This window comes from Hyaena hyaena, unplaced genomic scaffold (assembly GCF_003009895.1).
Source record: "Hyaena hyaena isolate Hyena2069 unplaced genomic scaffold, ASM300989v1 scaffold_188, whole genome shotgun sequence".
NCBI classification, from domain to species: domain Eukaryota; kingdom Metazoa; phylum Chordata; class Mammalia; order Carnivora; family Hyaenidae; genus Hyaena; species Hyaena hyaena.
Window position 1 is genome coordinate 832,157 of NW_024080819.1, and position 26,671 is coordinate 858,827.

Here is a 26,671-nt window from a genome sequence, read left to right on the forward strand (position 1 = left end):
AAGAGCCAAGACACACAGCTTCAGGGGAAAACATCTCCACCCAGCAGGAAACCCAGCTGACTTTAAGAAATACCACTGAAAAAGATATGCTATAAGACTCTTCATTGCGTCATCGTAGCTAAACACTCATAGAAGTTTAAAGACTGTAGAATCAAGCCTTGGAAGTGTTCGTATTCTTGGTGACAGTTTGAGTTCCTGTGTGTTTATAGACTTGCCAACAACACAGTGAGTCAGAGTATTGTAAGATTTTTTTTGCCCATTTAATTGAGTGTCAGGAACATTAAGAGCATTTTGAAGACCAGTGGTGATGCCTAGGTGTCTGCACAATTAGATTTGGATTTAGGACAACAAAAGCAATCCATATTTTTAAGGCTGGACAGGTGAAGAACAGAGAGGAAATTCATCTTAAAACACAGGGCTCTTCTGGGGCATCTGAGTGGCTCGGACAGTTAAGCATCCAACTCTTGATTTCAGCTCAGGTTATGATCTCATGGTTTGTGGCTTCTAGCCCTACATCTGTGCTAGCTCTTCTAATATTGTAAATCCAGGATTATTTGGGTTTAGAGCTTAGTGATGCTGTAAGTTTAATGAGTGTGGTGAGGAAGCTTTGAGATTCCTCAGAAATTTCTGAAAAAAATCACAAAGAATAGAAAGAAATCACTGAGTGAGAATTTTTATGTATGGTGGAACTTTGAATCAGAAAGATGAATTTGAATCTAAGACCCTCCCTTTACTCACTCTCTATCTTTGGATCACACATCATGATATATTAGGCTCTGTTCCCTCATCTCAAAAGTACTGTACAGGGCTGTAGAGAGGATTCACTGAGGACACACAAGAAAGCACTTAGCATGGTGTGGATGGGACAACAACAGTTTCCTTCCCAGGTATTATAATTTTGCCACCTTGCTTTGCTGCAGGATAGATATTTTAGATGCTATAATACATCTTACGAAATTTGCAGAACAAAAATATTTTCTAGTTATAATAAACTTTCTAAAATATTTTAATAAAGCATTAAAGGTAGTTTTTGGTCTTAATCTATTGCCCAATTTGAGTCTAATGTCTTTAATTAAACAATGTCCCAAAAAGTGGTCAAATCCCCTATGAATTTTTAAAGAAATATTCCTAGGCTATGAAACATTGGGAACTTTTTCATATCTTTATTGAAAAGCATCTAAATACAGTCACTAAATATGGTCTGTTCAACACATTCACCCTGGCTCTCTCTTTTCATTCATGGACTATGCCTGACCCATGGCTGTCTATTTGTGGCTACATACATCTCACAGGATGAAGAACCTGAAATAGAAACAAAACATCATGGTGGTTGAAAGCCACCAAGGTCACACATGGGATCATGACAGTGAAAGATGATAAGATCAAGGATGTAAGCAGGGCACTTAGTCATAGGAAGTAGGAGGAAGTAGGTCTCTATTGTGGAAGGAGAGCGGAAGCTGTAGATCAAGGAGCATTAATAAACCTAAGGGTAAAGCTCTTACAAGAATTGTCCATTTGGAAAACAAGATTACTATATATTTTTTAATTAGCATAATAAGATATAAGAAAAGCCTCATGAATTAGAGAAGAAGAATTATACTAAATTATACAATGTTATGTGTTCTTTTTCATGAAAGTCAATGCTATCTTTTGCATTTCCATCACATCTTGATTAATTTAATGCTTGCTGATTCTCCGTGGATGTTATGCTTTTATAAGTATGTATTTTGTAGGAACAAATGCACCATGAGCACAGATCCCACAAGTCATGGATGCATACTTTAATCCTTCATTTTTTGAAGAATGCCCAAATTCGTCCTCAACATTTTTAGGATTATAATTTTCTGAATGAGATTTTCATTGTACAGTGCTTACTATTATTTCACTATATATCCTGAGCTGATTAAACCTCATGGAAATAATGTTGACTTTTTATTTCATGTTTAACTGTGGTACATATAATACTATTTTTACTCCTAATATGTACATAACTACAGTTTGATTTTATTAAAATTGAAATGACCAGTAAAGTCAGCAAACTGAATTATAAGCACAACCCCTGGAAGATAATTGTCTCAAGGTCAACCTTGCTAGCCCTGTACAATCTCAGTTGCATGAAACTACAAAGCTAGATGAATTGGTTTAATGTAAAATTAATTAGTAGACTGAAATGACCATCATTTTATTTTAAAATGGTCACAATAGTTATTCAGGCTTTCAACTAAGTTTCTCCAGTGGCAAAATCAAAATTATTAGCCAATAACAGGCTCAGTCATCAGTTTCAAAATACAAATAATCAGTGCATCTTTGGCTTTAGCATGTATGTTACTTAACCTCCTGAATTCAAGTACTTGCACATATATCGTGGACTCTACTGTGGCATTTAAACTATGTCTTTTCCTTTTTGTAGGTGGACCTTCTGGTCCCTACCAAAGTGACTGGCATCATTACACAAGGAGCTAAAGATTTTGGTCACGTACAGTTCGTAGGTTCCTACAAACTCGCATACAGCAATGATGGAGAACACTGGACTGTATACCAGGATGAAAAGCAAAGAAAAGATAAGGTAAGTGATCCAGGTGGTTATAACATGCAAAGAGAAGGACCAAACTCTATGTGAGTTTGACTGAATGAACTTCTTATACATATTTTTTAAATTAATGGCTATATCCACTGAACCTGTATGTTAAATAAATTCTAACATTTTCCATATTATCAATTCTCTAAGATCCAGCTAAGTAAAAGGTTTATATTTTATAAACCTAATAGAAGCTTGAGTAATTTATCTTAAAGCGTATATAAATAGCTATTGTCTGAATACTTGTCACTATTAACTTTACTATTAAAAAACATTACTGGTATTAGAAAAAATGTACTTTGGCAAAAAATGTTTTAAAAATTAGAAGATTTTTCAATTATGTATTTCCTTGATTGTTTTCACAATTAGGAATTTTAGAGTGAGCAAATTTTGCGTATTACAGTGTTTTGTCAAAATTAAACTATAAGATGTTTCTCTGCTCAGTTTCCTTCATTGTGTTTTAATTCATAGGTTTGTTTAGTTTTTTTAACCTATGTAAGCTGTTTTATTATAATAGAAGATGTATATTATTGCAACACCCAATTCTGCACTATACTTTTTGTAACTGTTTTTCTAAAACTTCTTGCCATTCTAAATATCTTTCTATAGTATCTCCTGGTCTGAATTTGTCTGGGGCCTTGGTTAATGGAAGTGCTCTGGGTTCATATCAATAACTAATTGGATCAGATATTAAAATGTAGCCTCAGTTGGGCCAGTGACACTGAAACTCATTCATTGCTTGGAATGTTTGTGCTAAGAACTCTAGCTTTCTAAAACATCAACAGAAACAAACTTCTTATTTCAAAGTTTTGTGAGGAAATAAAATAGTTAAGTATTTCTGATTTCATAATGACTTTTTCCATTTTATGTAGCCCTTTTATTCCCTGGTATACTATTAATCAGTAGACAGTTGGAAATACCTCGTTGTTATCGTTTTTTTCAAAAATTGAAGGCAGAGAATTTATAAATTTTCCCAGAAATACTAAGCCTAGGTGGCTATTTCAGTGAGTCAACAGAGTCTGAATTCACTTCATATAAAATTCCTTTCAGGGATGACATGTCTTTAGGTTTAGATTATAAAATCCATACCTATTTACCTTTTAACATCTCAGCACACACCCATTTAGCATCGAGAGATACATTTAATGTCTCAGAACACACACACATTCTACGTTTTAATATCTCAGAAATTTGGTGTATCTTACGATGTCACAATTTAATTGGGTGCATTTATTATTTTCTAGAGGAACATAAAATAATGGCATGTTTTCTAATCAATAGCATCTTAGATTCAGTGGATATAGGGTTTTTTTTTTGTAAAACTGTCCTCAAATGTATTTATGGGATGTAGATAAATATCTGCCATGATTTATTGCAAATAATTATTTCAGTTCCTACTTTTCACCTTTTCACAGTAGGCATTTTGATGCATAGAGAATGAAAATATGTTCCATAAAATGAAGTTTTTTAAACTTCATAAATTATATAGCTCTTAAAATTAATTTTAAAATAAAGTATTCTCATCCATGTGTAATGTTCACTGAAAAGCATATCTATAATAGCAAAATCCTCGTATAGGTTGAGTTAGGGAGGAGGTATAAAGAAAACTATGATTAAGCTATTGTACTGATTAAATACATTTTTGACTCCATTTACATTAAGCGTGTAATTTCAGGATTATGTGTAAATATTTTTAAAATTTTTCCTTTAATTAATAGACTAGGCATTTGCATGTTAATACATTTATTTCATTACCTGTCTAAAATGTATATAAAATTTTTATCAAGTTGATCAAGTTACTTGATTGTGTTCAGGTTTTCTATAGTTTTACTGATTTTCTATCTCCTTGTACTGTCAGTTATGGAAAGAGCAATGTGAAAATCTCCAACTATAATTGTGACATTCTCTATTTCTTGTTGTAGTCATATCAGCGTTTGCTTGATGTATATTGAATGTATTTTTTTAAGTTTACTTATTTATTTTGAAATAGAGAGAGCGCACAAGCGGGGGAGGGGCAGAGAGAGGGAGGATGGAGGATCCCAAACAGGATCTGCGCTGAGGGCAGAGAGCCAGACAGGGGGCCCGGACTCACATACCGAACAGTGAGATCAATAACCCCAGCTGACTCTTTCCCCCTACCCCCAACCCCACCCCGTGCCCTCGTTTGATGTATTTTGAAGCTCTGTTTAAAGATGCATAAACAATTAGGACTGTGGAGTCCACTGGATCAACTAGCTCCTTTATTATTGGAAAATGACATTTATCTCTGGAAATATTTTTTTATCTGGATCTATTTTGCTATTAATAGAGCCACTCCAGTTTTCTTTTGATTAATGCTATGTTGGTGTGTGTGTGTTTTCAATTCTTTTACTTTTAACCTATTTGTACCTTATATTTGAAATGCATTTCTTCTATGTAGCATATAGTTGGGTTTCCTTTCTGCTATCTCTGCTTTTTGACTAGAGCATTTAAGCCATTTATATTTCATATGAAAATTAATATAATTGGGTTTAAATTTATCATCTTTCTGTTTATTTTCCTATTTGTTGCATCTTTTCCGTTTCTTTTTCTGTTTCTAATTCTTTTGGACTAATTAAAATTTTTTAATAATTGCAGTTTGGTTTTGTTGTTGTTTGCTTATTTGCTATAAATTTTTTTGTTATTGCAGTGATTTCTTTATGCGTTGTAGCATACAAACTTAATCTGTCTTCAAATTAATGTAGAGCCCCAGAAACCTACCTCTAGAAGCACAACATAGACCATGGCTATCAATCCATGGACTTAGGAACAACATTTATTATAACACATGATTTTGACATTCTCCAAATATGTCTTACTGTAAAAAAAATAGGCTCCCACCAGGCCAGTTTGTCACCTATGAGAGTAAACTGATACTCAGTGAACAGGATATAAATCAGAATTCTTAGGTGAGCCAATAAATCAGTGTCATCTATCCAATGTAAAAATTTCTGAAGAGTTAAACCATTTTAATATTTATAAACATAATAATTGCCTAAACTTACACTATGTAATTGGTAGTTTTAAAACTAAATTTAGCCAGTTTATTTATGGTATTATAACTAATCTGGTAAGATGAAGAAAAGCCTTAGATAAGTTTACTATTTATTTTTGAAGGAAATAACAAGCACCAATAAACTCTACATAAGAATATAGCAATTACTATCACAATAAAGAAATACTTTATGTGTAAGAAGAAACTGCAAAAGTTCTATGAACACTTGGAAGTATATATATTGTAATAATATATATTTCAATGTATACATATACCAATCAAAATATATTTTATATAATCCAAATAACTATTATACTTTGTTATTATGACTATTTTTAGTAAGTATATTACTTATAATTTTATATGATCTTTATAAGTATACTCTTCTTCTTTACAGAAGCCTTCTACAATTCAGAAATTAAATTTTCTGAATAAGCCATTTCCTATTGATTCCTAATGTTATTTGTGTCATCTTTTCCATGGTTACTTTCCGTAAGGGAAAAAGTCTGCAATGTTTACAAGAGCAAATTCAACTACACACTTTCATCCACACATATATTATAAATGAATTGAATGTTTCAGGGCAAAACATGTGCTAGTGAAATGTTTTCTGTATGTGCTTTTCAAAGGAAATATTTTCAAACAAAATTTTCTAATTCTTTTATTTGTCTTTCTGTTTTTACTGATCATTTTGCTCTAATAGATTTTAGGCTGTTGGTATTGAATTCTGATACAGATCCAGAAAGAAGATTACTTCAGAAAAACAATCTCAAAATAATAGCAATTTTCTAGGTTTACCACAGGTGGTGTAAATGAAATACTAAAAATGTAGGAATGCCAATTTTTTTTTAAATGTATGAATGTCCTTTCTGGTTTTCTTAGTCCTAACAGACTAAGCCTCAGGGAAGCGATGTCAAGGAAAAAGTACATATGTATATAAGAGTACCTAAATGTATGTATCAGTGTATATTATGCATGTATATTTGTGTATGTATGCCAAAAGTCAATTGAAGAGAAATAGATGCTTATTCTCTCATTGAATTGTCAGTTTCTCACTACCTTCTCAAAGCTTATATAAGAATTGTAATTTATTTTAGCATTTTATTTTTTAACCCAAAATTCTACATTATATCTTTCATGATTGAGCACGTGATGATACTACCTCATTACAATCTCTACAATCTTATTTTTCTCTTTCTAGTCTACATTTTCTAGCATTTAACCAACTTTTATATTTCTCTACAACATGGATTCAGATACATTTTTTATTTGAAAGTCAGATGTTCCTTTGCTCTCATGAAAGTGACATTTGTTTTATATGCCTGAAGCTGTTTTTTATTACAGTTAACAGGAAAATTGCAAAATTTGACAGACACTTTCAGTATTTAATTTTTAAGGTTATAAGCCAAAGTAAAACAATAATAAATTTCAGGAAGGGCTCTTATATGGAAAATTAGAAATGAAAATGGATTTTCTCATCCAATATATTAGTCATAATGTCATGGTGTTTAAATAAACCTGAATTCACACCATGGGGGCTTTCTTCTTTGGGGAAAAAAGGAGCTGGTAATAGTCTAATTTGTCTCCCTCCCTGAAGTTATCCAGGTTTTTAAAAAGTGTAAATCAAAAAAATTGCAACTATACTCTGGATATTCTATAAAAGAACATAATCCAAAACTCTGTTTCCAGTAAGATTTTATTGGCCCTGAGAGGTGAATGCCACATATTCATCAAGAACAATCTTGCAACATCTTGGTGAACTCGAATTCAGTGGTTACCAAAATTGCCTGATCATAACACTCAATGGGGAGCTTGTTAAAAAAAAAAATACAGATTTCTGGGGGATGAGGTGGGAATCTAAATGTTTACAGAGGCTCCAGCTAATTTGAATAATAAGCACATGTGGGAAAGATGACTCTAATTGGCACCAAATTTAAGTGTTTGAAACTAAGGGCAGTTTTGGATTTTTCTAGTCATAATGGAATGTATTATATTACAATTCTTTAGGACTGGCTGGCCACTAATTTTTCAGGGGAAGTCAGTATGAATCAATGTCTCCAAAAGTAAGTTTGGATTTTTATCATTTGCCAGTTCTCTCATGAACACCAGAAAGCAAACACGTATTAGCTTTAAATAAATTTTAAGTTTAAATAATAGATCTAAGTGGTTAGGAGCACAGATTAGGTGGGGAAACACCTTGAAGAATGTGACATTTATATTCATTCAATCATGTATTCAGCAGGCAGTTACTGGCTACACTCTGCTGGATGCATTGGGGGAAAAGCTGAATATGACAGTGGGTCAGAGAAACCCCAGCCTATTAGGAACTTGAGAATGGTAGAAGACCTTTGATTGAGTCAGCTAATTTTGAAGACTTAAACTATAATCTGTCAAGTAAATTACTTGTTAACACAAGTGTAAGAAATAAGTAATACAATCTTAGAACAATCTAAGGACAATAAGAACAATATTAAATTATGCTCATTTCATAAAAGGCTGTGACTTTATGGGGGTGGGGAGAGTTCCTCATTCTTCTCTACTTCCTTTCTTTTCTCAAGATCTATGTGAAAAAAAGAAAAAAGAAGGCAGCAACTCCACCAATCCCCATTAACAAAGCCTTCATAATCTGTATTGGAGGATATATTCAAATTAATCAGTAAGGACAGATATCACAGGGCATCCTTTCATTCTCACTGAAGCTGGCACTCTCAGTAGCTGAAATTAAATGTGAAGATTTAAAGCATCAGAAGTGCAGCTTTCAGTGATGCGGTGGTCAGATGGGATGTCAATTTAGTAGTCAATTGCCATGCTGCTCTTTTGAAATTTGACCCAGGTGAGAAATTTGGACCCCTTGGGAACTAAGATAAATGGGATCCCCAGTGGCATTGGGTGAGAAGGGTTCTAGCTGGCGGAAGTGAAAGAGGGTGAATTATCCTTTCATGGTGGAACGGCCACATGTTTCTGAACAGCAGGATCAAGGATAGAGTCTCTCGGTCTTGCCTGGAGAACATTAGTCTCATCCACTCAGTCTTATTACCATTTTCAAATAAAGCAGGGAGGGAAAGAGAAGATGCTGCACAGAGTCTACACAGAGCACTTGGATTCAAAAATAGCAATTGAGTTGTGCCCCTGCATGATAGAGATTTATATGTACTCCCTGTAGTGTACTTACTCAGGTATTAGGTGAGTGACTTAATTGGAACTAAGTTAAGGAAACAATGCTGTAGTTTCAGCATTGTCTAAAAATAAGAACAGTGTTATTTAAATAAACACCATCTGGTATCTACTTATTTAAAACTGTATATGCTCTCTTCCTTGTTGTAATTCACTATTATGGGACCTTACTGGGATATGTGTTGGTATGAAGAATAAACAATTGCCCATATTCACATAAGTGTGAATTTTTAGATTATTATTATTAAATTTTCAAACTTAAGACACCACCTGAGAATATTTTATTTTGGCAGCATGTAAACTTCAATGATAAGTCACCCTTTTTACTTTTCAATTATATTAAAATGCCCTGCCCAAGAGTTGATAGAAATAATAGTTAATGTCATGATTCTATTTTTAATGCAAAACAAAAAACAAACAAAAAATGCATGTAACTAAGAGATTAAAAGGAAAAGCAATTCAGTCTTAGGGGCTAATGTGTTCATCAAAAGTAAATAAAAGTTGATAGTATACCAACTAAAAAAAATCCAAGGAAATTCAATGATTCCTTACGTAACTTCTATAGTTCATGTTCTTGACAAAAAGAGAATGAGGTCCCTGTAAATTTTACTAAAGCCTCAGACCAAGAAGACCACATCTCAGGAAAAAATCCAGTGTAGAAGAATTGATCTATCCAAGTGAAAAGCCATTTGCCGGCTTGGATCTGCCTGCTGGAATGTGAAAGAACAACCACATTGAACAAATTTAAATTCAAAAAGCAGCATATTTTCTCCAATGAGAGGTGTGAGAGCAGTTATTAAGGTGCACAGAGAACAGCACAGTACGAACTCTTATCAGAATCAGTTGTAAGATGGGGACTTGGGGTCAGAAACTAGGCACAAGACTGGATGCAAGTCCAGACACAAATAGGCAAGGGCAGATGAGCTACACAGAGGACTGTATTTCCATTTCCATGTTTAACATGAACTCCAAGAGTCCCGACTACCCAAAGATGTTTGTTCCTGAACCTAGGGTAAATGGTTTATGAGAAGGAAAGGAAGGGAGGACCAGGAAATGGGGCTTATGGATGGGATGAAGATGAGGAGGAAAAGGGTTAGTGACTTCAATCATTATAATTGTAGAATCGAATAGCTGGCCAAATGCTGGAAATAAAAGGCAAGCTAGAGTGACAGACTAACCACAGGAACAGTAAGAAGCCATTGATCTGAAGGAGCTCATTAAGAAGTTGTTCAGGTTATTTGGAGACAGCAGTAGAAAGCTGATTGCCTTTCTTCAAAGATCAATTCTGAAGTTGCAAAGAAAACTCTTTGTATGTTATTTCACATTCTATTATACTAAACACTAGCAATGTAAAATATGTGCTTAATTTTAGTCATTGAAGCCTCTACATTTCTTAGATGCCATTTGGATTTTTTAATCTTCTTCATTAAAAAAAAAATAGTGCCGATCTGAGGATACACCATAAGGTAGCAGAAAAAAAACAAGTAAACATCAGGCACAAAATACATAAAATTCACCAGTTTGGGAGTGAGCTGGGAACAAGAAGGAAGAAAAACGTGCTACTATGACTCCTATTTAGTGACAGATGCTATCCCAGCACAGATGCTATGAAACCTCATTCTCAGTAAGACAAAAGTTCAAGGTGTTAAAAAACAAAAATTCAACCAAGTAAATTTGAAAACTCATTGGCTTTATTAAGTGATTTATGAATGGGCAGCTTCCCTTCCAGCTAGCAGGGGGAGCTCAGATGAGGTATACAAAATGGAAGGTTTTTATGGGGGAGGGGGTTGGACAAGAGTTACTAGCACAAGAGGATTGTTCCAGGCAAGGCTGCTTTCCCTTAGGGGTCAAAGCAAGGAGTCTTATCAAGCAGATTACTTCATCTTCCTCTGGGGGATGGAGAGGGCCCTGTGGCAGACTCCTTGGCGCCCATCAGAAAATTCCTGACTGACCAGTTAAGACTGCATTTCTGGGGGAGGTTGAAACTACAGTCAGATTATGTATTAACCCCCAGTTTACAAACTTGGCCTAACTGATGCCAGTCTGGATCTGTGGTTTTGATTTTTGACAGTGCAGAAAGGAGCAAATAATGCAGAAAAATGCAGTGCGGGACAAATATATGTATTTTTCTTTGTGTTCATTATCTTATGTCATAAAAACACAAGACATTCTTGGTTTCTGGAAAATTTGAGAAGCTACCTTAAAATTTGAAATCATATAGTTTTTCTAGGTAACAGATGTTTCTGCATGAATGAAAAAAATGTATGAAAAACACGTAAAATACGTTACATAACATGCTACTAAAGTAAAATGTTCATTAATTTTATTATTACATATCATTATTAAATGTATGGCATTAATTTTCCCAATGATCAAATGCCAAAAAAAACCCTTTAAGTATCTTAATTTTTGTCATCCTAATCCACCATCACTCATGAGAAAATAATAAAAATATCCACAGTGAAAATTCTGAATATCTCATGTTTATGTTTGACATATATTATCAAGCACAATTGTAAAATGACATTATTGCTCAATGGAAAATAATTACTCATTCTCTTATTAAGTCATACTTGTATTACAACTGTGAGGGACCATCAAGTGTTAGCCCAGTTATGACCCTAGCCATTGATTAAAAATGTTAACACTAAAAATACTGATTAGTGATACATCCCCAACAGAATGGCCAAGGGTATAAAACTTTAATTGTTTCAAGTTCAAATATGTTATTATTCATTAAAAGGCAGTGATGAACCTGACAGAAATAACAGAACTTAGCTGTGAATTTTTTAAAATATTTTATTAGAAAAAATAGAGTCCCATTTTATATGAATCTGATAGTTATCATTCCCATTATGAAAATGCACACTTGATCCGTGTGAATAAAAGAAAAGAAAATGTCATTATTTTGGTTGTTGGAACTACCCATTTACCTTTGGTTAGAATACAGCAAAAAATATGTTACCCACTTCATTTCTAAATTATTACCAAACAACTAATACTTTGTTGAATATGTGTATTTTGAAGGGGAAAAAAACCTCAAGGATGTCAATTCCACATGGCACAAATGCTGTTTTTACTGTCAGCCATCACACGTTCAGCTGTCATGTGTGGAGCAATGAAAGTCTCTGACTTTCAAAATGAATTAATGTTCTAGACTTTTTCTCTACTTTTTCCAGAGTTTAAATATGAAAAAGGATAAAAGATGCCTGTCATATTTCCATGCTTATGAGAAACTATAAAAGGATTTCTGGATCTGCCACACCCTATAAAATGACCCATTAGGCAGTGACACTCATGTCTGTACTTCTTTCTGTTGGATCTCAAAGAGAAAGCATATTTATATGTATGGAGGGCTCTCGAGGCACTGAGGTACTAAGCCCCATGGGCCCCTTATTATAGAGGCAACACATTTCTCATCATTATAAAGCTTCTGGTGTAATTTGAGACACAAAGCTGATTAAAAGATAATTTCAAAAAATTAAAGATGAACCCAGTGATTATACCTGCATGAAAGGAGTATTTTTTCCCAATGTTTCTATAGAAAAAACCCCAGAGGATCAAACACAGGAATTAATTTCCTGCTTGCCAATAAAGCTAGAAATAAAATTAATTTTGTACAAATAAATGAAATGTTAAATAGTTAATAATAATTGAAGGAAGGCATTCTTCATAAGTGAGTGAAAAATGTTACTTTTACATAGCAACATTTCACTTTTGATTTATTTTCTCCTTTTTGGTAGTTTAGCAATATCTATAAGCCTTAGCAAAGGTGATTTTTTTCCTCCTGATGTCAAATATAATTTAATAATCATTGTGCTCTCAGTACATAGAAACAAAAAGATCCAGGATTCAGCTCAGACCTAAGCAGAGTTTGAAGCTGCTAAACTCAGGGCCATTTACTCTATGTTCTTCATTTACCGCTGCTAGTATACCAAACACAAATGTAGCACACCCTGTTAAATTTGAACTTAAGATTGGCAATGAGTCATTCCTTTAGTGTAAGTATATCCCAAATTTTATATCTTGCAACCTGTCTCCATTAGAGATCCCAGATCTTCCAGCTAGACCAGATGTTCTTCTGAGAACACAAGTAAGGAAGACAGGATAGAGTGGGATGACTGTCTTCTCTCCCTAGTTAAACACGGCACACACATGCACGCACCCTCATAGCCTGCTTCATCTCTGAGATTTCACTTTGCCGCCTCATCATCCATCTCCAGAATTACCTTCTCCAACTCCCTGACACTTTTCTCCTCAGCAGTCTGGCCTAGAAGACACATGGCTGAATGCTGAAATCACTACTCTGTTCATATATATATATAGTTCTGTACTAAGTCATTTCTGACCAAAATAGGATGAAACTCTTCAAAGAGATGTGGAGTGAGGAAAAGGTTCCTAAGGTGGGGTAGGAATTATCAGACACCAATTTCTCTGCTGCCACATCATGGAAATATCTCCTCTGAAGGGATAGAGTCAGACTACAGATTGTCCTGATACAATGCAAAATGCCCTGTGTGACTTAGGAAACTCTTAGATGAGTGTTGAGCTTTGTTAAAGAGGTAGACTGTTTAGTACTTTTATAGAAAAGAGAAAAGGCATTTCTACATTGCTGATGTTAGTCTAAAAAAGAAAAAAAAAAAAAAAGATGGTCTTACTCTCCTACTACTCCTGGTAATAGCTCCTGTAGATGTCTTTAAAAAACAGATGATCAAGGCACGTGAGTGGTTCAGTCAACTAAGGGTCTGATTCTTGATTTTCGCTTGAAATGATCTAATGGCTTGTGAGTTCAAGCCCCAGGGGGCCCTCTGCTGACAATGTGGAGTCTGCTTGGGATTCTGTCTCCCTCTCTTGCTCTCTCTACCCCTCCCCTACGTGTGCTCTCTCTCTCTTAAAATAAATGAAAATAAACTTTTTTAAAAAAGCAAATAATTTTCCAGTTCTGTTTCTTCTGTAGGACTATTGCTTAATGGCAGTCAAAATCTGAGTGCTGGAAATCAGATAGTTTAAATATATAGCCACAGTTTAGAATAGCGTATTTTATGTTTCATAAATCGTTATAAGGCAATCATCCTATGTGATATATTTCCTAGGATATTCTTGTTTCCTAAGGAAACTTTCATACTAAAAGAAGTTAAATATGGTGGTGTGTCCTATCTACGGAGTGACTTTTAGACTGAGCATTCTAAATGCCAGCAACTGTGAAAGAAGGAAGGGAACAGTCAACAGAGTTAGAAACTTTTGCTTTGATTTTTCTCTGGGTCTTTTTCTAGTGTCAAGGCTTAACAGAAGTCTTATGAATTTCTCTGTGAGGCTCTTCCAGCCCTTTGTAAGAAATGGCCAGCTCTCCAGCCACTTTGGAGTTCAGGCTCTGCAAGAAAATCACAGATGGAATGGATGTGGCTACCCTAGCCCCAGGTCCTTTTCCCTCTAGTCTGGCTGGGTTGAATCTCAGCAATTTTTAAACTCAATTTGTCACTCTCTTAGTGGACTAGGGAATCACAGGTATAACCTATGCCATCTTCCTGTGGAGAGTTACGTCCCTTCATCTCAGACCTCTATGGGTCAGGTGAGCCTTTCAATGAGAGACGAGAAGTTAAAAGTTTTCAAAAATACTCCCAAAAATGTGTCATGCCCTCCCCTTTCCTCACACTCTGAGCCACCAGAGTATGTAAGGACGAAGGAATTTTAGGAAGATATCACAGCCCTCTTTCTCAGTCAAGAATTAAATATAAGCCAACCAGCTTTCGTACTAATTACAGGAAAATTAGAGCGTGTGACAGTTTGAAAAGCAATAAAAGAAAAGTCCCTTTGTTGTCAGAGTAGAAAGAAAAAGCTAACATGTTTGCATTGTTTTGGCCAATTGTTATTAGAATCTCCCACTAGTACATTTTGGGGAGAAAACTGTGTTACAGGAAGAACAATACAGTGCACATAATACTGCAAGAACTCTTAAGTGAGTATCAGATATGTGGGTTAGTAAAGATTTCTTGAGATATAATCAGATATTTGTATACACAAGAAACATGAAGCAAAGCCAGATCAGTTCAGTGAAATGCAGCATTTCCTGAAGCCAAAGACCTCCGTTTTTACATAATTACAACTTCAGAGCCACAAGAAATCCCCTGAGGGCAGAAACGGGAGTGGAATTCATTTTCTTGGAGAATCCATATATTCCTTTTAATGGTTTAAAATGATCCATGCACTAGTGACAGAAAGACATAAAACTTGTCCCCATGTCTTTTCTTTTTACTTCCCCAATCAAACAAAAATGTCCTATAATTGGACCTTTGAAGTTAAGTCTTTGGGCAGGCACTTTGAAAGCCTCATCTAATTTCACTGAGGGAGCTCGGGAAGGGAAGAAATCTCTGAAGGAACCAGGGTCCAGATTTTTAAAAGCACTTGTGGAACAAAATAACTTTTTGAAAGGAACACAGATAAAAATTGGTATCCAAGATGAAATACGGTGCAGAATGATTTATATATGTCACCATGCTCTACAGCTTTCAAAAAACCTGGCAGTTTCCCAGAGATTTCAAATTACTCCCTAGTAGATGGCCAAAGTAATATTCCCCATGGAATGTGTAAGCTTTTGCAGAAATGATGTTAAAGAAATACGGACGAATAAAGATGGTGAGTTGTTCTGTTACTGAAATATGAAACAGAACAAGCAACACTAGCTGTTTGATGTATTTGCTAGGGTTGTGTTCATGAGAATAAGTATCATCCAGAAAATAAAAATAAAAAGGGCAAGTAAAATAGAGCGAATAGAACCTAAGAATAAAAGATTTAGAAAGTGTTCTCAAGGGCCACAGTAATTAAATTTCAGCAGGTTGTCACCTTAGGATTTATTCAAAGAATCATAAAAGAATATGCTCACAATTAATCTGAAGCCTGAATATCTGCGACAGGCCTAGCCCATAAGGTTGAGCAAGTTTTGGGCACAATTCTTTGAGACAGTTGAGGTCCCTTTTCAGACTAATCGATGTTACAAATATCAAAAAGTCCTCCATGAAACCTGTAACCCTACAACATCAATTACTCATTGCCAAGTCTGGGAGTTCCCAAATCCACCCTCACTTCTGACATCCACTGTGTTCAAAGGTCTCCAAGACCACCTCAGGTATGATCATTGAGGAAAGACTCACAGAACCCATTTAAAATTATTATACCTACAGTTACAGTTTATAACTCTGAAAGTGTTTAGATAAAAATCAGGCAAGAGGGGGCTCCTGGGTGGCTCAGTAGGTTAACTGTCTGACTCTTGGTTTCTGCTAAGGTCATGATCTCATGGTTGCATGAATTCGAGCCCTGAGTAGGACTCTGTGCTGGCAGTGTTGAGCCTGCTTGTGATTCTCTCTCTCCTCTCTCTCTGCCTAGCCTTTGCTCATGCTGTCTCTGTCTCTCTCAAAATAAATAAATAAACTCTAAAAAAAATCAGCCAAGAAAACAGGCATATGGGGCAGAGTCCAGGAAAGCTCTAGGCATGAGCTTTCTGTTGTTCTCTCTCAGACACTTGAACAGTATTAAACCTCTCTCAGCAATGATATGTGACATACAATATACACTAGGTATTACCAACCAGGAAAGCTCACTTCAACCTTGATGTTCCGAGTTTTTATTGAAGCTCATTCATGTAAACATGGTTTATTGCCTGCAAGGCTGACTTTAGTTTCCAACCCCTTCAGTGGTCAAGCTGGTCCAAAGCCCTCAGCATAAATCACTTTGTTAGCATAGATTATCTGGTGCAGCCCAAGGCCCCCATGTAAACAAAGACAGTCTTATCATGCAGGATGTTCCAGTGCTTTAGAGATTATTTCACAGGAGCTGAAAGCAAAGGTCAGACCTGTTTTTGGGGTTAAGGTTAACATTTTACTGCACATTCATATCACACAAAGCTGTGTAAACTGTATTCTCTTCACTGGAATGACATACATCTGCAAAAATTATGACTCTACTATTGGACACGCCTTGAATTGTACACATATGTTCACCTGCTGATAAATTGTTTTGGACAACTATGGCCTTACTTCATCTGTGCCTATGGAGGGCAATATCCTTAGGGTTGGAAGATACTGAGGCAACTCTCTGTTCCTCTCTACCAATGAGGATTTTTGCTGCAGCACTGTTGGGATGTCCTATAATGAGGGCTCATCCCCAAACTCATTCTTCTGCAGACTGGGATCAATGTAGACACTTACTAATGCAATCTACTGTCTCTGACAAAAGCTTTTCTTAATGTGTGTGTGTGCCTCTTAGAATGGGATTCTCAATACACACTGTTTTTCAAGGAACATTTCCTAGAATGTTGGAATATACCTAGAAACTGATTATTTGTTTCCTTATTACATCTGAAAGAATGTACTTATATTTAGACTAATTTTGTTACAGACTTTCATTGGTTTAGTGGAATTGATTGGAGAGGAACCGTCAAGAATGATATGCCAGCCATTCAATCATGAAATGGTTTCAGGATGCTGATAAATTTTCCTAGAAAATTGAATTCACTGAATAATAGCTGGAGTCTATGTAGGCTAAAATAATCAAACTTTCATTTCAGACTTTTTATATCCAATCACTAATAGAAGTTTCATACGTGTAAAACTTCCAAGAAGATTTTTTTAACATACCACTTTTTTTTTTATTCATACCACTAACTGAAAATTTTTAAGACATACTTTTCTATATATTTTAACACAAGCCTCACATTTTATTTTTTAATGAGAAGTCTTGATTTTTGGAATACTTTAATATGGAGCAAAGTAGAACAAAAACTACAAATTATCCTAAGACTTATTAATAACCTGATTATAGAATGGGAAACAACTGGTCTTTCTTATAAACACCATCCAAATAGGTAAATATGTTTACTTTCATTTGTGCATACTAATTTTGTGAAAATTTTATTAGACTTTCAATCATTAAAGCATTGATTCAAGTTGTAACTGAAATTTTTGACAGTCCAAGGAAATCCAAGTAATTTTTTATTTAAAATTTTTTTAAATGTTTGACTTATTTTTGAGAAACAGAGAGACAGAGTATTGGTGGGGGAGGGGCAGAGAGAGAGGGAGACACAGAATATGAAGCAGGCTCCAGGCTCTGAGCTGTAAGTACAGAGCCTGATGCGGAGCTCAAACTCACAAACCACAAGATCATGACCTGGGCTGAAGATGGAAGCTTAACTGATTGAGCCACAAAGGCTCTCCTCAGTAATGTTAATAATAATTATGTAGAAACAATTTTTATGATGCTGAGCCATAAACTAATAAGTGTAAGTCCTTTATGTCACTCACAAATGTCGGATTTTATGCTCACATAACACATAAATGGTTACTTTATGAAATAAAGATACTTCAAAGTCCATTAAATTTCTACTATTTTATATAGATCATAATTTAACTGGAAATTGCTATTTTTAAAATGTCATGATTCAATAAAATAAAATGAAATTGGAATAAGTATAAATTTCTACATCTACTATAAATCTATTTTAGAAGTAAAACATTGGGGAAATCCTGGCTTAAGAGAAATTCTACGACAAAGTTCAGTATATTTGACCATCAGTCATCATTCATGACTGAAATGTAATATAATAGTTTTAAATTTTAGACTACATTGATAGAAGTATCCATAACAAAGATACACTCTATATTTTGAGATAATTCAGATCATAACTACATACCATGTCCAGATAAATCCACACTTGAATCCACATAGTTAAACCAGAGAGAATCCAATGGAATGAAGTCAAGATGATAAGTTTGAAGATCAACTTAAATGAAGAATTTTTTAAGCAACCACAACTGTTTAATCTCAAGCACTAATTGTGAGTTTTTTAGAGGTTTATGTTAGTTATTATTAGTGGTTTTCTTTTGGCAATTAGATATCTTCTATGCCTTTTGAGAATAAAGCACTAGGATCAATAGATGGAAGTTAGAAAGAGGCATATGTCAACCCAATAAAAAGATAGACTTCCAAAGTGTTCCAAAGTCTCAGGCTCTTCCATTGTATGTGTAGAGTCAGATAACAACAGAGTTTCTCGGGGATCAGAGCTGCAAACAACTGTTCTCTTCTAACTTTGTTATAAGTACTCCAGATGAAAGAATAAATACTGTAATCATATATGCCAAATAAGGTTTTTTTCACTTTCCATTCCTTTCCCTGCCCCGAACACACAAACACACAAATGCTGCTCTAGGGTAATGGATTTTTATCTTTATCTTTTATCCTTTAACATATCAGATTGGTGTACAGACATAGTCAATGAAGCTAATGGTATGTTTGACACCATTACCAAGGCAAATACAAACAATAGAGAAAACATGTATTTTCAAGGCTTATATTTCCACAATATCTGGAATTCCAGATATCATTCTAGTCTCCACATATCAAAAGAAAAAGAATGCAATCTAGAAAAAAAGGTGACCAAAATGCTATAAGGATGCACTGATGGTTATCCAACACCTACTAATAGACAGACTCATTAGCCTTGAAGAGCTCAGGGAGGCTACCTAAAAGTGTTAAAACTGCTGGTTATTTGGATCACATGAACATAGATTCTGAAAGGTTAGAACAGTGAGGGTCTCCTTAAAACTTTTAATGCAGTGTTTGGGACAAATAAAAAGTATATCTTCACAGAGCAGATGACATTCTAAGTAAGTAGTATGTGCAAGAAATCCCCAAAGAATTCCTCAACATTTGTGAAAGGCAGAAAGAGAAACTGAGATACAGCCCAGCTCTCTGACTGTGTCATGAAGGATAATTCTGGCTTTTTGGCAAACTCCATTGATGATGTCTCCTCTGGCCTGCATAGACCATTGTCCCTGATGAAGAATGGCAAGTCTCATCTGAGAAAAAAAAATATTAAAACATTCCTGGAAGCAACATTTAATTGTTTTATCTGACAGTCTCTCTGTGTTGAGATTTGAATTTTCATTTAGAATCTGCTTTGAATTTTAACTAGTATCACAGGAGAGTTCACATTGGAAAGCAGAATCCAAGATCTCCACCACACGGAGGCAGTTGTAGTTTTCTCTCTTTTCCTCTAGGTTGTAACCATGGAAGCCTCTCCAAAGTACTTTCAGTGCCTTTTCCTTGAGGCCCTGTATGTTGGGGAAAGCCTGAGAGATCCCTAAGCATTATCATGTCTACAAACTTGTCGTCAGCTAATTAGCTAAGCCTCCTCCCAAAACTGAAGCATGTGCAGACTCTTTCCTAAAAACTTCTCAAATTATCTTTCTCGTATACAATTTTCCTCTTCTCGGTGGAATTTCATTCAATGTTTTCCATAAGTCTTTTCAGACTTTGATTTCAATTGAGGTGCTTATATGTCTAAAGTGTGTATGTGAAACTGCATTGCTAGAATTTTTACACAATTTTAAAAGTTAACTAAAAATACTGCATTTGCATTCTTTTGCTGGGTAAAACTTTGAAATCGCAATTCTGTTAGCAAGATCTTCGTAGTGCTAGAGACCAGAAAGCAGTAAGTGGGCCACATGTTTGCACAGCAAGTACAAGATGTCATGTTAGAAATTGCAAGTATGTACTTAGTGTTCCCTTCTATGTCATTACTGAGAGACTTCCAAAATTAAAAGTTTATTTTCATTACCTTTAGGCCATAGTTTGGGTGATCCCGACATAGACTGTGGCTGGTTTTTTGTGAAAATTTTTGCATTTTAATTATACTATTTTATGAAACTTCATTTAATCTTTCTAATGAGCATTCAAATATTTATGACTTTCACACATTGAATCAGAAATGTCACAGTTGTCTGCAGTTTCAGAGCTGATGTAGTTTCTTTAAATATATTCTCCATTATAAAAAAGTAAGTCTAACTAATATGTCAACTATTCCTTTCTGGGTTGATAGTTTCGTATTGAAACTTGTGTGAAGACCAGTGATTTAAAAGAAAATTGTTTCTGGGGCGCCTGGGTGGCTTAGTCGGTTAAGCATCCGACTTTCGCTTGGGTCATGATCTCGCGGTTCGTGGGTTCGAGACCCGCGTCGGGCTCTGTGCTGACTGCCAGCTCAGAGCATGGAGCCTGTTTCATTCTGTGACTCCCTCTCTCTCTAATCCTCCCCTGCTCACGCTGTCTCTCTCTCTCTCTCTCTCTCTTAGAAATAAATAAAAAACATTTAAAAAAAAAAAAGAAAATTGTTTCTTCCTGTATATCTTTCCCAAGAAGTGGTATGACACTGTATTTTGGGCTGTTATGGATCTTGTGATAAAAGTTAATGAATTTAAGTTCTATTATTCCAAAGATATACATTAAGTTCTCTAGCAGGGCTATGAAACTGGATTTGAGATTCTGTATTAAATTGTAACACCAAAATCTCAGTGGAGCATTTGAATCCAACATCATATGTCAGAGAGAACGTCGGGAAACCATAGAATATACTCTCTTATTTTCTGCTTTTTGCAATGACAACCTCTCTATGGATTTCTGGTGAATGTCTGTGTAGGTATGTCCTATTCATATGAGCTTCTGCTAACAGAGACACTGTTACTTAGTAACACATTGAAATCCAGAATTAGTTCCTGCTTGGCCAATTCAAAGCCAGAGCATTGCTGAGGATAGAATTGCTATTAAATGAAAATGGATTCAGATATGCCAGGATGATGAATTCTAGACTTGGCACAGCTCGGTATTCTCTTCTTCAGCAAATATTTATTCAAAAATAGCCTTTGAGATATATTTTGTGTCAGGTTGAAAAATTATTGCCCACCAGATGGGGTTGGCACTTTGCATTTGCCCTCAACGACACATAATCTTTCCATGGGACCTACAGAAAGATTACCCCATCTTCTCTCTTGCTTCTATTAATCAGTGCCATGCTGTCTAATGCCTTAAAGTGCAAATCTTTATTTTCCTCTCTCCGAGGGACCTTTTGTGATCATGTGAGACTGAACTAACTTCTTGTAGAAGGCAGTTGTTAAAACATTCCCCTTAATTTTAGAATGTTCAAGGATACGGTTAAATATTCTGTCATGTAGTGATGGAGTTTCTTTTTATTTTTCCCCTTTCGGGAATTTACTTCTCAGGTCTCCCTTTAGCCATATAGTCATGTTCTGATCTCAAGCAAGAAAGAAAATTATCTAACAATTATAAGATGCCTCATAAAGTTAAAAGGGGAAACTTTGAAGAGATGTTCCCTAGCCTAGTTGAGCTGAAATGAAAATGTGAATATAAAACAGTTAGAAATCACTTCAATAATAAGTGTTCAGAATCTCTAGGTTAAAAAATGATGAGATCTTCAAGTAAGACTAAATATTATGAATGCATGAATTTCTCCCAAAGTAATGTGTAATTTAATACCATTTCTATCAGGATCCCAAGATTTGGTTTTGTTTTTCTGAAGCAAGCACTTTTCAAAGTTATTATAAAGGTCTCTTGGGAGAAAAATGGACATAAAATGCATTTTTTAAAAAAGCTTTAAAACAAAAGAAGGAAGATAGAGAAGAATAATGCAGTGCCAACATGTCAGAACATTAGAAGTCACAATGATCACGAGAGTACTGTATGGATCCAGAATTAATAGACAGAGAAGCCCCCCCCCCAAAAAAAAAAAGAGTTCGAAACAGTATTGATTGTGTTATCTCTTGGGGATTTTTTTTGTCTATGTGAAAAGTGAGCAAAAGACAGTGTGAGAGTGCTATGCTCACCAAATATCCATGCTCTCCTCTCCATTTCCCAACCTTCTTTGCAGTTGGGCTGGGGTCATATAATTAGTTAAGGTCAATGATATGTATCCAAAAATGATGTACGCTGCTTCTTTACTGTGTTCTTTAAAACATCCTGCACAGGCTAACAACTCTCTCTCGCCATACCATTTGTCAGCATGGAGACCCCATGTTTCAGGTGAGGGCTGCAATTTGTAAGCAGCTTTGATCTCTGGGTCACTCCGGGGAAGAGAACACCTACAGCAAGATGCCAAATCAACATCAGCCTGTGACATAGGCAAAAAAAATAAATATCTGTTGCTTTTTTAAAAACCTGTTAGGCAGATGAAAACAATAGATATATGTATTCCTGCCTTTGACACCCAATGCCGTCTTATTTATTTATTTTTATTTTATTGTTTTTAAGTAGGATTTACACTCAGCATGGAGCCCAACATGGAGCTTGAACTCAGGATCCTGAGATCAAGACCTGAGCTGAGATTAAGAATCAGATGCTTAACCCAACTGAGCCACCCAGGCACCCCTTATTTAACTCTTGAAATTAAATATTACTTGACAACTTAATTTTAAAATGATCATCATAAAGAAGCTGCAATAATTTATTCTGAAAAACATGACAACCTCTCAAATCTTACTTTTGGGGAAAAATGCTCCAACAAGAAAATAATAAAAATAATTCCCAAGAAAAATAAGGCTAGATGATTGATATTCTTTGCTCTTCCTTACTAGGTTTTCCAGGGCAATTTTGACAATGATACGCACAGGAAAAATGTCATCGACCCTCCCATCTATGCACGGCACATAAGAATACTTCCCTGGTCCTGGTATGGAAGGATCACACTGAGGTCGGAGCTGCTGGGCTGCACAGAGGAAGAGTGAGGAGACCCCACACCCCACAACCCTCCTCTCTATCTCCCTAAAAGTATCTCCACGGAATGAACTGTGCAAAATCTGTGGGAAAGTGAATGGGATTTTTCATGAAAAAGTGCTCACATTATGGTAGGCCACAGTCTTTAAGGAGGTCTAAGCTTGCCTTTTCAATGGTTTAATTTGATTTCTATTGTTTAAATTTCTTAAGCAACATCACATTAACTTGTGAATTACTTTTGTCATTGCTTTCTGAATTTTTCACAATGGTTGAAATACATTAAGGAAAGAAAGTAGCACTCTTTTGTTAGCAAGGGTAAAAAAAATCTCATAGTTATCAAGTAGGAGCAAAAGTTGATAGAACTTAAAAAAAAAGTTGATAGAACTTTTATAATCGATACTCAACTAATTATTATAAAAGGAATACTGTAATGTTAGCAATAAGGTTTTTTTTCTTCTGTAATGACTCTTCATTATCATAATTGTTTCCCTGTGCCTACCAAACACTGTCAGTGTTTAGAACAGAATTTTGAAGGATCTGTAACAGGCAGTACTAGTTGATATTATATTGCTCATTTTGCTTCCATTATTTCTGATCAAATATTATGTGATCTTTTTTCCTTTTTGTTCTATTCATAGATACATTTATATTGTATAGTGACTAAAGAAGTCCATATTTTTTGCTAATTGAGTTTACTCCTATTATTTGCCTAAAAGGAGGGTCATGTTTGTGTGTGTATACATATTTATAGAACATGATTGTGTATCAGTAGATTGCTCATATTTAATATCAGTAGACTGAATCTGCAATTCTATTTTTGAAGGAAGCTATAACTAGGTATTTCCAAATACCTTCCTTTACAAAAAAACCCAAATACTACCATTTTGCAAAATAAACAACAAAATTGTATGATGTCCCTTTAAACTGGAATTTACAACTTTGTTTTGATCTTATTTACATAGCCTTATCTTTGTTTCAGAATAATGACATTTTTTCTCTATTTAAGAAATTTGTAGCGTACAAATGTTAACATTGTGCTGCATAGCTTGGCCAAGCATACTCCTCATTTCTTTGTTCATCTCTGCATTTCCTGTGAAACTAACATTTTATTGAGACTTGAATGAAACCTATAGTGGTTTCCCAGGAAAGCACATCGTGCAGTTATTTGTGAAAAGAAAAGTATTTACTAATGACAGAGTAATACAACATTTTAAGATGAAAATTGATTTCTATTTATTTTGCTTTGGAGGTCCTGAAAAAATAAGCAACTATCATAACAATTTGTTATTGACAGTGGAGGTTTCATTGACATGTTTCTCAAATTAAAGCTCACACTGCCTCCATAAAAACCCTCAATATCTAATTCATAAGCTTTGCAAGTATTTATTTTATAAGGCTTAGACACAGAATTATTGGAGTTTTAAATTAAGGGTCCTGGAAAAGAAAATATGGTATGTGTACGAAATGTTAAGGTCCTGTGCAACATTGAGAAGTTTTTTTTCCTCCCCTCTATTATTTGTGCTGCATCACAAAAGCCACTAGACTGTTACTGTCTTGTCTGTCCACGTGTTAACAGCATTTCTTAATGATGTATATACGGAGTAGTCTTCAATCATAGTGGAAAATTTAAAGGGAAAGTCAATCATAAAGGCATTTTTAATAAGAGCAAAATTCAGACTAGCTAGCCACATACTGATCCTATGCCCACAGGCTTTCTCCTTCAGGTTCTTATGGAATTGTTGATTTGAAGCATCTGAAATGACGATTTGTCAGCATCTTTCACAAACAAAATTGTTAGGTCCTCCACATTACCTTTTTCAGACTATTTTAAAATTAGGAATTTAAGTCTTTTCAATTCCCTACATTTTACAGTCATATGACAAATAATTATGTAGGTCCAGCAATATACACACACTTAATATCTAGCCACTGCCTTTTATTTCTTTGAACCCACCAAATTTCTAGCCATTCTCCTTTGCGGACTATGCATAACGGGTCCTTCATTCTCAGCAGAGTATATTTAGGAATTCTGCACAATGCTTTGTAATGATTTACTTTCTCAAAATTATTCATGACTTCTTGTGATGTTTTGAATTTTATTTTACTGAGAGTTTTTTAAACAAATATTTTCAAGGAGAGTTTGTGAAAATTACACTTGTTACCTTTTAGAAACACATTGAAATGGCTTTCTCTTGCTTGTGCATTTTCTCTCTGCTCTCTGGGTTCTTCAGCAACATGGCATGGCCAGCTGGATACCTGTTGGTCTAATGCTGCCCAAATTCATGATCACAAAGGGACTCCCATGTGTGGTCATGTTACAATTACTATGAAGTAGCATGTAGCTGTTGAGTCATTCATATCAATGACATCAATGGGAAACAAATTTATTCTACTTAAATTCACACTAAAGAAAATCTTATAAGCAGAACACACAGAAGAATCACCTAGTCTTCACTATATGAAGTAGCTATAATATGCTAGTTTTATAATCTCTGAAAATGACATTTTTGAACATCTCCATTTTATCTGTGTCCTGTCAAAAGCACTTATCATAGGCACTACTTCTAATTTCAGGGTTGACTTTCTCTTTCTGAATGGCTTCATAAGGATTGGTGTGAACTTTGAAGACTTAGGGTACTAATGATTGTATCTTTGCTAGTTGACAAATTCTGAAATATAATACTCCCTGCTGGCGTCTCATGTGTCAGTAAGTACAGAAGTAACTAAGACACACATAACCTTTGCAAACTTTCAAGCTGTGTAATATTCCAATGTTGGTTTTTTTTTCTTTGTATATATATACTTAAATCATGTAGGATGTTGTAAAATTAGTATGACCTTGTCTAGTCTTCAAACTTAAAATAAAACTTTTGAAAATCTGGGGTACTTTTGAAGCGGTTGTAATTAAACACATTTGTAAGAATACACGAATTGTCTGAATGTGAATGCCCACTACTCTTAGCTACATGCTTGGTTTAATTTTTCTCTGTAGAGGACAATTAAGCAAATGCATTTAAAAAAAAAACACAGAAGTTACAATAGCCACCAAATACATGTTGATATCAACTAACCTGGCTTTTCCCAAATTATTAAAATGTGTGCATTTCTCCTGCTTCTTTCAGTTGTGGGAAATTTATTGGAATACTAATAGCCCAAAGTCATTTTTTTGCCTCATACATGTTTAAAGTCTTGTGTTCCAAGATTGATCTGCCCATTGTTAATCAGATGCCATTGCTATCATTTCTATTGTCTTTTATGTACATGATTCTCCAGAGTATAATGAAGAGATCCAGTCAATAGTAAGCAATAACACAAACATTAATAATATGTTTACCCATGTTACCTCAGCTATCTCT

General features: G+C 34.9%; 1 protein-coding gene across 3 annotated transcripts in view; it reads left to right on the forward strand.

The window, feature by feature from the left end:
- The window catches only part of EDIL3 (EGF like repeats and discoidin domains 3), a 406,469-nt gene extending 380,229 nt beyond the window's left edge, over positions 1-26,240 (forward strand). For all 3 annotated transcript variants that reach the window (XM_039241046.1, XM_039241047.1, XM_039241048.1), the window contains 2 exons: positions 2,411-2,566; positions 23,177-26,240. In XM_039241046.1, the coding sequence (XP_039096977.1) occupies positions 2,411-2,566; positions 23,177-23,326 (306 nt within the window). In that variant the 3' untranslated portion in view covers positions 23,327-26,240. The remainder of the gene's footprint in view (positions 1-2,410; positions 2,567-23,176) is intronic.
- The last annotated feature ends 431 nt before the right edge of the window (positions 26,241-26,671 follow it).